Raw genomic sequence first — 14779 nt, 5'->3', positions numbered from 1 at the left:
GAGAGTCCGCCTCCCCCCATTCAAATCAGAGGCCACCGAAGTCATCTGTGGTGTACCACACGGATCTTCACTCAGCCCCACCCTCTTCAACATATACATGAGTCCCCTCGCATCCATCGCGCGCCAACACAACCTCAACATCATCTCCTACGCAGATGACACCCAGCTGATCCTCTCCCTCACCAAAGACCCAAACACCCCCAAAACCAATCTACACGAAGGAATGAAAGAAGTAGCCGAATGGATGAAGAACAGCCGTTTAAAACTTAACTCGGACAAAACGGAAGTCCTCATCTTAGGATCATCCCCCTCTGCCTGTGACGACTCATGGTGGCAACCGGCCCTGGGCACAGCACCCATACCTACAGATCACGCACGTAACCTGGGCTTCATCCTAGACTCCTCTCTCTCGATGACCAGACAAGTCAACGCCGTCTCATCTTCATGTTTCAACATCCTACGCCTGCTCCAAAAAATCTTCCGCTGGATCCCCACCGAAACAAGAAAGACAGTCACCCACGCACTGGTCACCAGCCGACTGGATTATGGAAATACCCTTTACGCCGGGACCACAGCCAAACTACAGAAAAAACTCCAACGCATCTAAAACGCCTCAGCCAGACTCATACTGGACATTCCCCGTCATGCTCACATTTCCGGTCACCTGAAGGATCTCCACTGGCTCCCCGTCAACAAGAGAATAACGTTCCGTCTCCTCACCCACGCACACAGGGCCCTCTACGACCTAGGACCCGAATGCCTCAACACACGACTGTCCTTCTACACACCCACCCGCCAACTACGATCATCCAATCAAGCCCTCGCCGCAATTCCGCTCATCCACAGATCCACCATGGGAGGAAGATCCTTCTCCTACTTAGCGGCCAAAACCTGGAATTCTCTCCCCACTCACCTCCGACTTACACAGAACCACCTCTCCTTCAGAAAGCAACTAAAAACCTGGCTATTCGATAAGTAATGCACCCACCCTCCCTCAAGCGCCTTGAGACCCTCTGGGTGAGTAGTGCGCTATACAAATTCCTGAACTTGAACTTTAGGGAATGTTTAATCCGTTTCGCTACCAGTAAAACCTCATCCACATTGGGTTAATCTTTGCGCCATAGTTCCTCAAGTACTTTTTCTATTTTACAGTCTAACATAAACTGGTCTCTGATTCTTTCATCAATTAACGTACCAAATTTACAGGAAGAGTCAAGTGTCTCAGGTCTGTGACATAGTTTTCAGTTGATTCTCCTTCCCTTTGTAATCTTGTACCAAAGTGATAACGTTCAAGAATAGTGCTTACTTATGGTAGATAGTGTACCTCAAGGGTGGCACAATACCACACAGCGCTTGTCACATAACTTATTCTCCGCAGCTGAAAGTGCAGCTTTTAACTGAAACATTGTGTCTCGTTCTAACGCAGAAAAAGTTAATAGACTGGCATGGGGTGCGGCGCTTCACCTAACACTTTGCAACAGTTACTGGTCAGCTTTTAGCAGGTAATTTGCTGTATTCAGACACTTCATGCGGAGATCTTTTTGACCATATGTTAAGATATTGAGCCTCTTGACCAGGAAAAGAAAATGTTAAAAGCTCGCTGGTGTCCCCCACGGGCCATAGCCGGTAGCAAGCTCTGTAGTTCAAGGTAGGACGCATCACAGTGGTGTTAAAGGTGCTCTTTCTAAATCCCACCAATGTCTAGACGCAGATGGGCTCAGGAAGAAGGGTCATACCACATTGTTTTATCTTTCTCTGTGTCTCTTGAGACACTTCTCACTGCTTCTGCTCTCATTGGTCTGGTAAATAATGTCTCATTATTACCCTTTTCCAAGGAGGACTAACGTTAGCTGATTAGACCTTTGATACTCACATTTCCATTTGAAACACTCTATCTGCTCTTTCACTCACTGTGCTTTTTAACCTGTAATTGCCTACAGGAAAAAAGCCAGAAAGTCAGGAACTGAAAGTCTGCCGATTGGCGCTACAACATGATACTCTCAGCTTTTCAGCCAACGGCATGTTGTACGGTGGTGGTAACCGTTTTGCTTTTAACAGGGCTCAAAACCCAAACTTACAAAGTGCTGTTGGCTAAAATGCCAGACTTTGGCCGAAGTTGTAATAAGTGACATGGTGCCAGTTGTTAGCTGTGTATTCATATTTTGCAAAGTTGATTAGTCCACTTCAAAAACTGCTTGTTTTACATGTAAATTTAAAGTAAACTCAGCTCTCATATTTTGTGCGGATTCTCTTATTCTTTCACATCGCACATTAAAACATTAAAACCAGCTTTGACAATGTGAATCGTGTATTACGTTTAGTGGAAAGTTTTATACTGAGCTTCATAACATAATACATGTACAACATTGTCAGCACTATGTTTGCTCAGCCCACTAGTGCAAAACTGGACTTAAAAACTCCTTGTGCCAGTTTTTAGGTCTCGGCTAGCGTAGGCTGCGCACATGCGTAGTATCGCTGGCGAGATTTTATGTTTTTAGGTAGCTTTGAGTATCGGGCTTTAAGCGCCGCCCCTCTTTCTCATTGGCCGGAGTCACCGTTTATGCTAAACGGTAACCAGCCATTGGGAAAGAGGACTTTGTGACGTACACTTTTCTCTTTCCGAGACGGCCCACTTGGACAGGCTTGTGTGCCTCACGGGTGTAGTAAAAGCTTTCCTATCTGCAACTGCTTGTTTAGGGTCTGAAAGGGGAGGGGATTGTAAGACGCACGGCAGAGGGAGAGCTGCCTCTGCCCTCGCGGAAGTTGCTGTTCCCTTATCACAATCGGTACCTCTGGCTCCTCCCATCTCTGTGCGTTTACTGCTGGGAGAAATGAACGGTGCCCCGGGCCTCATTCACGAGGGTTGCTGTCTCCTCCTTCTGCCCAGCCCAGCCCATCTGCTCTCTTGTTTACCTAGAGCGGAAGAAGCTGCCTGTGGCGCTGACTGGCCCGACCCGCCAGATCTCAACTCCTCTCTCCACAGCAGCACGCGGTGGCTCGATCTCCTTTGTTTTGCATGGAGGAAGCTGCTGATTTTGCAAATGACCCGAGGTGCCCGGCCCTCGGCATTGTCTAGTCTGCATTCCTGTCTTGGTGCGGCTGCACGGTTCAAAGGTCTTATCTCCCAACATTCACTAGTGTGTGCACACCTCACAGAGGCACCATCAACGGTGGGAAGAACACTAAGGCATAGCTCATCTCATTGCAAGTACATTTCTTTTCTCCCTACCATTAGAGCAAGACTTGTGCATCTAGTTATGTATATTTTAATTTCGAGTTTGTGCTCCGAGTTATCACTCGCCTTTCCAGCTCCGTGCGTTTCCCCGGCCTCATTCACAAGGGTTGCGGTTTCCTCCTTCTGCCCAGCCCAGCCCCCATCTACTCTCTTGCTTGCCCAGAGCGGAAGAAGCTGCCTGTGGCGCTGACTGGCCCAACCCCGCCGGATCTCAACTCTTTTCCCCGCAGCAGCATGCAGTGGCTCGGTCTCCTTTGTTTTGCATGGTGGAAGCTGCTGATTGTGCAAATGACCCGAGGCGCCCGGGCCCTCCGCATTGTCTAGTCCGCATTCCTGTCTTGGTGCGGCTGCCCGGTTCAAAGGTCTCATCTCCCAACATTCACTAGTGCGTGCACACCTCACCGAGGCACCGTAAATGGTGGCAAGAACACTAAGGCATAGCTCATCTCTTTGCAAGAACATTTCTTTTCTCCCTACCATTAGAGCAAGACGTGTGCATCTAGTTATGTATATTTTAATTTCGAGTTTGTGCTCCGAGTTATCACTCGCCTTTCTTTAGTCGCTAGTCTGTATTGCGATGTCCTCCCCATGTAGTGATCGTTCACGTCCCATGTCATCCCCTAAAATGGGGCTACATTTACTTCTTTTTACGTCTTGCCTATAAGTCACTTCAAGCTCTCTGAGAAAAGATCTGGTGTCATCTTACCGTGAGCTTAGAGCTCGCCATTGCTTACGCATGGTTTGCTTTTGTCACTCCCATTTGCCATCTTGTTCGTGCCCCACTCCTGGATTGTGCCTTCATCACTCATGTCCTTTTCCTTTGTACTTCCCTAGCCCTCTATGCTCTGTAATGCTCTCACTCAGCTCATCTGTGTACTTTCTCCCACCCCCTGTGTCTTGCACTCACCCTCGTGTGTTAATGCCCCTTCTTTGTTTTGTTGCCCTGCTCTCCTACCTCTATGCTACTTTTCTCTCCATGCTGCCCATTTTGTATACTTCTCCCTGCTCTGTGCTGCTCCCGCTCTTGCCCCCTGTGTTGTAATGCTCCCACTCTTGCCCCCTGTGTTGTGTTGCTCCTGCTCTTGCTCCCTGTGTTGTGTTGCTCTTGATCCCTGTGTTGTGTTGCTCCCTCTCTTGGCCCCTACATTGTGTTGCTCCCGCCCCCTGTGTTGTGTTGCCCCCGCTCTTGCCCCCTGTGTTGTGTTGCTCCCGCTCTTGCCCCCTGTGTTGTGTTGCTCCCGCTCTTGCCCCCTGTGTTGTGTTGCTCCCGTCTTGCCCCCGTGTTTTGTTGCTGCCGCCCCCTGTGTTGTGTTGCCCCCGCTCTTGCCCCCTGTGTTGTGTTGCTCCCGCTCTTGCCCCCTGTGTTGTGTTGCTCCCGCTCTTGCCCCCTGTGTTGTGTTGCTCCCGTCTTGCCCCCGTGTTTTGTTGCTGCCGCTCTTGCCCCCTGTGTTGTGTTGCTGCCGCTCTTGCACCCTGCGCTGTGTTGCTTCCGTTCTTGCCCCCTGTGTTGTGTGGCTTCCGCTCTTGACCCCTGTGTTGCTCTTGCCCCCCTGTGTTGCTATCTGTGTTCCTCATCCTGCCTGTTGCTATTCATGTTCCCACACCCTCCATATTGCTATTCATGTCCCCACACCCTCCATGTGGCTATCCATTGACCCCCTTTCCGTGTTGCTTCCATGAACCCACCCTCCATGCTGCTTCCGCCCTACACTCCTTCGGTGTTCCTTCTGCCCTTGCCTTATGTGTTGCTTCAGCCAACCCGGAATTCGATGTTGCTTTCCGTGCCATAGTTTTTGCTACCTTTCCTTGTTGCTGTCCCCCATATTTCTGTGTTGCTTCCCCTGGCCCAGTCTAGAAAGAAAAAAAAAACATTAACAATGCAATAGGTCTCGCCTTTCATCAAGTTAAAGCCATTTGCTTTGCTATACAATACCATTAGCAAAGCAAATTGCTTTAACTTGATCAAAGGTGAGACCTATTGCATTTTCAATGCTTGTTTCAGTTTGCTCTCAATACATAATGACGTAGTAATTTTCCACGGGTGAAATCTTCATTATGAACTCCATTTTACTTCAAGCTTCATTTCTTTCAGTCAAGCATAACAGAGTCAAGCCAGTTCAAATCAGATAATACGAGCCTATGGCATTCTTCAGGTAGATTATGCTCATCTTTAGGTTTTTCTAACCGCTTCTCCTGTTGATCTGCCATTTGTGGAAAAAATTTATTATTGCACGAGAGCATTTCATTTGATGATCATAAATGTGCTATTCATTCAGAAGATTGCAAGAATAAAGTTTCTCTTAAGGAAGTTTTATCTAAAATAAAGTAATTTATTTTATTTATTTATTTATTTATTTATAACGCACACTGTGACCCTTCTGGTGTCCTCGCGCTTGTAGAGACTCACAGGACATAAGAGAGGAAGAAGGAAGGGGGTAACGGGAAGACTGCAACTGAGATGATATCGAGAGTGATAAAAATCCTGCTAAATAGAGTGCTACAGTATAAGCAGACATTACTTCAGGAAAGCCAAGTTTTTATGGGTTTTCTAATTTGCAGAAGATGTGTCACGGATCCGAATGGGGGTGAAGCTGATAACAGATTTGGGTTGCTCTCATCATAAAAGCACGTCCGCCATATCTGGTCGTCCTTAATTTTGAAATGCACAAAAGGTTGGCAGTGGCAGAGCGATGGCACCGTTCAGGGGAGTATCGTTTAGTCTGTTTTGTAGTTGCACTGACCACTGACCTGTATGGCTTTAAAAACAATACAAAGTGATTAAAAAAGTATGTGCTGTCGCAGCGGAAGCCGGTGCACCTCTTTCAAGGCCAGGGAGGTAATGAAAGACCTTCAAAGATTATAACACTTCATTTCATAATGTTTGGGGCACGTATTCGCTTCTTGGACCAGAAACACAACAGGGTTCATAACACTTACATTGAGAACCAAGCTGTTCACAAAGTTCTTAATGGTGATACTCATGTAAACATAAATTCGAAATCCTCTGGCAGAGGCTATAAATAATAGTATCCTCTGCACAGAACATTTTGACCATCATTGCGAGTGCCTCTTAATTCTGACATGGCCAATAACATTGGTTATTTTCCCCATCAAAACTATGAGATCTCCCGAAAAGAAACCCTGCCGGTCTCCTAACTTTCATCCGACAATTTCGGCTACTAAAAGCAGCTGAAATATTCGAATTAAAGTCCTCATTCTCATTTATTTGTAGACCTTTAGGGATAGAAGCTGTATTTTCCGCAGCCCCAGAGTTTTACTGACCCAACCTATAGGGCAGGTGTCTAAGAAAATCCGCCCCATACACCAGGCCACTTATAATGACTGCCTATATGGTGAACTTATGATGCAAAGCTGTAATGCCTCCTTCGAAGAATTTGGATGTTTCCCATAGGTTTTTGGTATTCCTGATAGTGCAAATCTTTCAGGGTTTTCGCCACTCCTAAACCTCCGCAATATTACCATCCTCTCTTTTTCAGCCTCGTGGGCCAGCGTCAATCACTCTCACGTGGACATTCATTCAGCTATACCAAATGTGTCTTCCGTCGGGAAGCTTGCCAATGTCACTGTTATTGTGCTATACTCAACCGCAATCCAGGAGATCATTTGGTTTATAAACACCAGATTCAATAGTGACAAAGGAAAGACGACTTTAGGCAAAGGCATTTGATTAATGGTAAAAAGGAGGCGGGCGGCGCGTCCCCCTCTGTTTGTGGACATGACCCACAGGCAGTCTTATTTGTGAGGTGCCTACATGGGCATGAATGTATTCATCCTAGCAGCCTTGACTGGCTACTTACAGAGCAGGAGGCCCCTGTCTCATTTTTATAGCTGAATCGTATGGCAACTGTCTCTTCAAAAGATTCACCTACACACGCTCTGAGCATTCCTAATGGCGGTGTCTAGCAATCCAGTTAGCATGCAGCCAGTCAAATCAATGAAGCGCACACAGCATTCACAAGAGTATAAAGAACCACGTGTTTGAACATGGTGCAAGATGTTCATTTAAAAAACACTTCCTCTGAATAAAATGTAATGCAATCCTAAAACCAAGAGGCAAAGCCCCGTTCAGCTACAGTCACACTTACAACACGCCAATACAGTTTCAGAATGTTCGTACCTGCAGAGCTTTGCTGCATAACTTGGCCAACCTGCTACATAATATTGCCCGTCTGTGCCACTTAATTGCAGTGGCCTTCCTAGTAACACAGAATGAAGCCATTGGCATAGAACCCAATCACTTCTAAGTGGATTATCTTTACAGGATCGTCTCACAAAACAAAAACAAATCGGTGTCCTCTCATATCTCTGCCTTTCTCTTAATACTAAAGAGTACGATTGGATAGCATGGTCTCCAGTGATAGCTACACCAGGGATCTCAAGAAAAAAGAATGATGTGTTGTGGCACTGCAACTGAAATTGTCCCTAGTCTGTAAGATTCATTCCCATCCGCCGACCCTCACCAAAAAATTGCAAAGTTTATGAACTTGTTCATTAGATCGGATAATTCGCTGTTTTACTTTTCTTTGTTCTGCGGTTCAGGTGGTAATCCTGAACCTCAGCTCCTCTCCTCTGCAATCCCTTATCAAGGGATTTACTACAGAACGAGGACAAAAGCAGAATCCTTGTGTCTGTACCTATTCGCCAATAATTAGACACAATGTAACTAATTTCAAGCAAAATCTCATAAAATCTCGTAATTTAGGAGTCCTTTCCAATACGACGTTGTCAGCCAAAGACGGGCATCTCAAAACAATGCCATTAAGTTAAACATGCTTCATCCTGCTCGGAGTTCTTTAGTGTGATGTAGTTTACAGGCGTTAAGACTAATGTAGTTGAAAATTGTGTCATGCTAGACAAAACACAACGATGAGGTGGTTAAAATGAGTGAATGCTTCTACTGTATACTTTAAAGTGCAACATAATAATGTCCTTCAATGTAAAAAGATCTGAGAATTCCAAGCCACTCAGACTTGAAGGGGAATAGGAAATCTTCAGATTAGACAGAATCAGGAATTTACCGACTTTGTTTCTCCATGTGGCTAGAACCTGTAAGATATACAATAAATAGCCTTAGAACAAATTAGAAATTCTAAATACCATAATACCTTGCTTTTCTGATCCGATATGTATTCTGGGATGTACTACTTCACCGAATAAAACCTCTCCTTTTGTTATGTCCACCCTTAGAAAAGGCATGCCATTTTACTCTACTCTTTTACATTTGCTACCTTTATTAATTAATTGTGTGATGTCATTTTCGAGGAATTACATCAGCTTCCCTGCATACTTGTGACATGGCCCCTACTCATCTTGATACAAATACATTGTATGTCACTCTTGCCCACTCTCTTCCTCTGTTACTTCCACCCCTTTGTTACCATCCATTTACTTGTCTCTTTTGTCAGCCTTATTTGCAGTGTGTAGTGTTGCTGTTCCTCCTGCGCTATCTGGAGATGAAGAACTGCGGGAGAGCTACCAGGGTTGACCCTTTTTTCAGGTTAGTGAACTACGTGTCCCCAACTCAGACACCCCCCCCCCCAACTCTCCCCAACCCCTTCCCCGCCCCCCCCCCTCCCCCCTCAGAATGCTATTACAGTATCCGCATCATTAGCTAACACGCACTAACTTTTTTGCTGCACTATCCCCAGCAAGCTATGGCCCGAGTCAGAGGCGTAACTAGAGCTTGTGGCTCCCGGGGCTATCCCTCAGATTGCCGCCCAATGGCATCCGCAGCACCGTGATTGTGTGAGCTTAAGTCTCGGACTCGAATTTTGAATCTCATCTCACTGTCAAATTTCGGGCACAAATGCTACCTCTCACATGTATCATTGGAATGCTAGTTTTACATTGGTCTATTAACTAGTGCAAGTAAGTGTTTACTATCTGAACTTGCAGTTGTAGAGGGCTGCGCACAGCACCCCGGGGCAACTCGCTTAATAATACTGGTGTGATTTTTTTAAAATACTTTCAAACATATTTGTCATCCTGCCTGACTGTGACCGCTGTGGGTGTCTCACAGGCTCTCCCGAGGCTTGGCCAGCAATCATGCAATCACGCACATGCTCACTGTGGTGGCCGGAGTCCGTGAGTCAGCTGACTCTAATGAACAACTAGTCCAGATTTTTTACCCCACTTTCAACAGGCTGGTGGTACTTACTTGGGCAGAGTCCGGAGGAGTGTGATAGCATGGCTGCCAAGGTTTCAGATTGCTATGTGTGACATTTTTAAAAAGTCTGTGAAATTATGAGTGACATTCCAACGACTAAGAGTGACACTTTCTCATGAGCAAAAATCATGCAACGAAGACTAGGGAAACTTCTAAATATCAGAAATTACAGACATTTGACCAACAAGAAACTCACCCGCTACCTCCCCTGCCCGGATTGCCCCAGTGCCGAGAGAGTAGCAAGAGCCAGCCTGGCTAGTAAAACTGTCACGCACTGACCAGTAGTCTGTGAAGATAAACCCAGTTATTCAGGTCGCCCATGATAAGGATGAGGAGACAGAGCAGCCCTGCGGCCGGGCCTGCAGATTCACTGTGCTTAAATCAGATCTGCAGATAAACCAGGCTTACTCAGAAGGATGATGAGACAGAGCAGCCCTGCCTGCAGATTTTAAACTAAATTGATTGTTTGTGCCTCAAATAATTTATCAGAGATGATCAGACTGTGCGTGCCACTCTGCTGTGGCGACGACACAAGCACTAATTATTAAACTGTGCATAGCTGCCAAGGTTTCAGATTGCTATCTAACATTTTCAGAATTTCAGTGTAATTATGACGGCATACAGTGACTATGAGTGACACTTTCTTGTGTGCTAAATCAAGCAATGAAGATGAGGGAAACGTAAATATCAGAAATGACACCAATTTGAGCAACAAAACACTCTAAGGAGATCTTAAAACTTCTGCACAGCACCGGAAATGGAAAGGAACTAACTTCAGACGAGGGCCCATAGTGATAAATGAATGCAAAATTGCCAGTAAGATTTAACCGGTTTAATATTGAACTAAAAGAGCTCATGGCAAAGTGCACCACAGCTGCAGACTTCGGGCCACAGCACATTAACACAGCAGGGATGGCCTCGACTCCGCTCTGCTCTCTGAAGGTGGCCCCAGCTGGGCACGTGACTAGGGAAAAATTAAAAGTACGATGTTTTCATGTAAATGCACCCACTGGTGAAAAGTGACAACATGCCAACACCAGGTGCATTACTATTGATTGCATAGACCCAGTAATGCATGTCGTTTTTAAATCGTCACGCAGCACTCCCTAGGTTAAAGTTTACCCAAATGTCACAAAAATACATTGTATACTGACACAATTAAAAACTTCCCAAAAGAAATAGTAAATTATAAAGCAGGAGGCATATTTTTGTCTTACCTGAATGGAAAGCAGAGTTCAAAGAGCTGATAACTCTGTGTGCCGTCGACACAAGGATTAGGCCAGTGTAGCATGTAACTGGCAGCTAGCTCCTTTTTTACAATCCCACTGCCCTGTGACTCAGGCGCTCCTCGGGGTCCGACTGTGTTCATTGGAACGCGGCTGGTCGGTGAAACGTGTGACGGGGCTACAATGAACCCGCACTCTCCACAGGGGTGCATTAAAGTAGGTCTCCGTCCCAGGCCTGTGACTGTAGGAGCGGGCGCACCTTCGTTTGCTGTTAATGCATTCAAAGCAGCTGGATGGAGAGGCTAAACAGCGCAATGGGGGCACAGTGAGGAGCTGCATCTCGGACAGCTTTGGCCGTACCTGCTGCAAATAAACTAAGAGTGGTGGAGGGCCTGAGGGGAAGAGTATTTATAGACCTACTGGTACCTTGTCCCCCAACTAGACAATTAAACACACGGAAGATACCAGAAGTCTGAGTTCGTTGGGACCTATATAGTATCCCAATGTGGACAATAAGACCAACAAGGTTAATCCAAAAGAAAAATATATAATTGTAGAGAAAGCCAGGAGAGAGGATACAAAATATAGAAAATAGAGAATGTACCCATCAGCCCACTCATTAGTGGAACTTCGTCATCTGGGAATTTTGTTTGTAAAATGGTGTCCAATATGCCCTTCCTCAGGACAAACCTGAGGCTAGCAGATCTTGGACCCAATGGTTGAGCCTTCAACCAAGCAGGATGACAGAGTATAGGTTAGAGGGGCAAAGTTGCAGTGCTCAAAATTTGTGAATAAAGAAAAGGAAACAAACATAATCCAAGTGGTTAAAAATACCTATCTTGATGTCATAAGAAAACTTTATTAGGTCTGTCCATCAAGGTGGTATGGTTAAAAGCAGAGTGAAAAAAATAGCATGCAAGGAATTGCTATTCACCATGAGTGTTATTTGGTCAACATGTTTCAGCCTTTATAGGCTTTCGTCAGGACCTATGATGCACTACTGCAACACTTACTTATTGTGCTGTGATTGAAAATCTACAGACCATATCCAATTCTCAATGAAAATTGGTGTATCTTCTCCTGTATGTGTAATAAGGAAACAAAAGAGAAAGGGTTAAAGTGTCCTTGACAATTATCATGCACCTTACTTGGTTAGTTATTGCATAATATTATCACATTCAACTCACCCTAGTTGAAGGGAGGAAAAACCTCACCTCACCTGGCAACTGCTCAGGATAAAGGAGGCCACGCACTACAAAAAATAGAGCATCAATCTCAGTTCATCTTAAAATTCATCTTTAAGTTCAGACTCAGCAGTCCAAGAAGTATTTACACAGTGATACAAAAGAGGCAGTCCAAAGGGCCATGGGTAGAGATGGCACTCTAGACTGAGTGGTAGAGTTAACCCATCTTGTGGTAATTATCAGCTCTGTTTACCTTAGGGGTGATGAAAGCAGCAGAATAAATGCATGCTGGAAGCTATGAGTGTTACCATCTAAGAAGAGTACAAATCTCAAGTTGTTAAATTGTTATTGGTAAATCTTTTGCTTGTTGAAACAGAAGATCAATTAAGAAGAAAGGTTGTATCTCTGAAATCTACTGAACTTCCATTCCTTGACCTCTTAATCTTCCCTCAAGAAGGTCACCTAGCCAGTTCCCTATACCGCAAACCTATGGCACGCAATTCTTTGTTGAGATTTGACAGCCACCACCCACGTTCCCTTCGAGAGAACCTCCCATTTGGTCAGTTCCTGAGGGTCCGGAGGAATTGCTCAGAGACTTCAGATTTTCATTCCCAAGCAAAAGATCTCTCAACCAAATTGAAAACGCGCCGTTACCCTGGCTTTTTAGTCAGCAAATCTTTAAAACGAGCTGCGAACAACCATTGTGAGGCACTTTTGGAACCTCCAGTTGAAAAACCACCTCTCAACAGACTTGTGTGCGTTACAACTTTCAACACCTCCTCTTCTAAGATCCAGAAAATAGAGTATCATATCTACCCATGGCCCTTTGGACTGCCTCTTTTGTATCACTGTGTAAATACTTCTTGGACTGCTGAGTCTGAACTTAAAGATGAATTTTAAGATGAACTGAGACTGATGCTCTATTTTTTGTAGTGCGTGGCCTCCTTTATCCTGAGCAGTTGCCAGGTGAGTTGAGGTTTTTTCTCCCTTCAACTAGGGTGAGTTGAATGTGATAATATTATGCAATAACTAACCAAGTAAGGTGCATGATAATTGTCAAGGACACTTTAACCTTTTCTCTTTTGTTTCCTTATTACACATACAGGAGAAGATACACCAATTTTCATTGAGAATTGGATATGGTCTGTAGATTTTCAATCACAGCACAATAAGTAAGTGTTGCAGTAGTGCATCATAGGTCCTGACGAAAACCTATAAAGGCTGAAACATGTTGACCAAATAACACTCATGGTGAATAGCAATTCCTTGCATGCTATTTTTTTCACTCTGCTTTTAACCATACCACCTTGATGGACAGACCTAATAAAGTTTTCTTATGACATCAAGATAGGTATTTTTAACCACTTGGATTATGTTTCTTTCCTTTTCTTTATTCACAAATTTTGAGCACTGCAACTTTGCCCCTCTAGCCTATACTCTGTCATCCTGCTTGGTTGAAGGCTCAACCATTGGGTCCAAGATCTGCTAGCCTCAGGTTTGTCCTGAGGAAGGGCGTACCTGCTGCAGCCCGTCGCTTGGAACACAAGTGTCAGAGGCGACGCTTCAGCGCTTTGAGCAGAGTGCAGGTCAGTGGCAAAAATGGCAGTTGCGCTGTCGGCCGCTCACAAGAGGCAAGCACATGACACGTCACTGCGGCCGTGCTGCGCTACATTTCAGCGTGAGGGCTGGCCAAACAATATGCCCAGGGCCTTCATTGGTAGCACTTTTGCGCGCTACAAGATTGACGGCCCTGGGACAGGAACCACAAACAGGGTAGGTAGGTCTTAACAAGCAGGTGTGTGCTTGCTGGTCACACGGCGGGGGGGGGGCGCGCAGCACTGGCGTCGGCCTGTATAATTTATGTCAGCGAGAGTCCAAATAAATCACTAAGGCCGCCGCCCCTAAAATACTGCCGCCTGGGGCGGACCGCCCCCGACTAGCTCCGCCAGTGGCCCAAGTTTGTCTTCTGACTACAGGTGCAGGGATCAATCAACAGGCGCTCAACGCTCCCTAGATGCCTGCAATGATATGAACCCCTGGAGACTGGAGGCTTCGTGAATGCAGCCATGGCCGCCTGCAACATGGCAAGAACTTGTATCCAGCATCTCTGGGAAAATGCTTGGTGCCTGATATTTCTAATATAGCACTGATGTGTGTTGCATAATTATTTATCATGTGATTCTCTCTGATACCATTAACAATAGAATATTTCCGTGTATTCGGGGTGGAATCCCCTGAACACCCTTTTTTCTAAATATTTTTAAATGCCTATAAATGGCAATATCCTATTTTTAATTTAAAAAACACAATGTCATTTAGCCAAATAATATAGTCTATGTGGCTGGAATCACCCGTGAAGTAAATTAAAGTACACCTTTTTTAAGATTCATTAATTTTTATTAACTTTTGTGAATATGCAACCTGAAGCAGACCTACCCACTTTAAAAGGAAGGTAAGCAGTGAATCCCACCACCCACAGTCATCCACGGCCCCCGTGAATTGTTGTCCCAAGTCAGATTGCTGTGTCTTTAGACCTCTTCTTCAACTATCTCCTTATTGGATGCCCCATATATCAAATATTTCTACTTTGCCATTAAGCCTGAGACTTGCTGTCTGTTTAGATGAATACGGACTCTATTGTCTTCATTTAAGGACGTTAACACTGGGGGAGAGGAGTTTCCTAACGGCTAGGGCGGTCAACCTCGCATCTGGGGAACAGGGTTCAATTCTCAGCAATGACGCTGGACATCCTGTGATTCTGGAAAAAATCACGTAATCTCCCCTTGCCTAACAAAAAAGAAAACGTGTCCTCATGTAATGCAACTGGTGCTATGTAAAGCACTCTGATACCCGATACCGGGTCAAGTTTGCACTATATAAAACTCCATAACATTTAAAAAAAACACTGGAGATCATAGCTTGTTTGATTTGTGTATATACCCCTTCA

The 14779-nt window shown here is 45.2% G+C and overlaps 1 protein-coding gene across 2 annotated transcripts in view; it reads left to right on the top strand.

Moving 5' to 3' along the window:
* Window positions 1-14779, top strand: part of ABCA5 (ATP binding cassette subfamily A member 5) — a 1411043-nt gene that overhangs the window by 1001174 nt on the left and 395090 nt on the right. For both annotated transcript variants that reach the window (XM_086930971.1, XM_086930972.1), the window contains exon 28: window positions 8662-8753. In XM_086930971.1, the coding sequence (XP_086787097.1) occupies window positions 8662-8753 (92 nt within the window). The remainder of the gene's footprint in view (window positions 1-8661; window positions 8754-14779) is intronic.

This window comes from Lissotriton vulgaris, chromosome 7 (genome assembly GCF_964263255.1).
Source record: "Lissotriton vulgaris chromosome 7, aLisVul1.2, whole genome shotgun sequence".
Taxonomy (NCBI): Eukaryota; Metazoa; Chordata; class Amphibia; order Caudata; family Salamandridae; genus Lissotriton; species Lissotriton vulgaris.
Note: the sequence above shows the minus strand (reverse complement) of the source record. Positions and strands in the feature narration are given on the sequence as shown.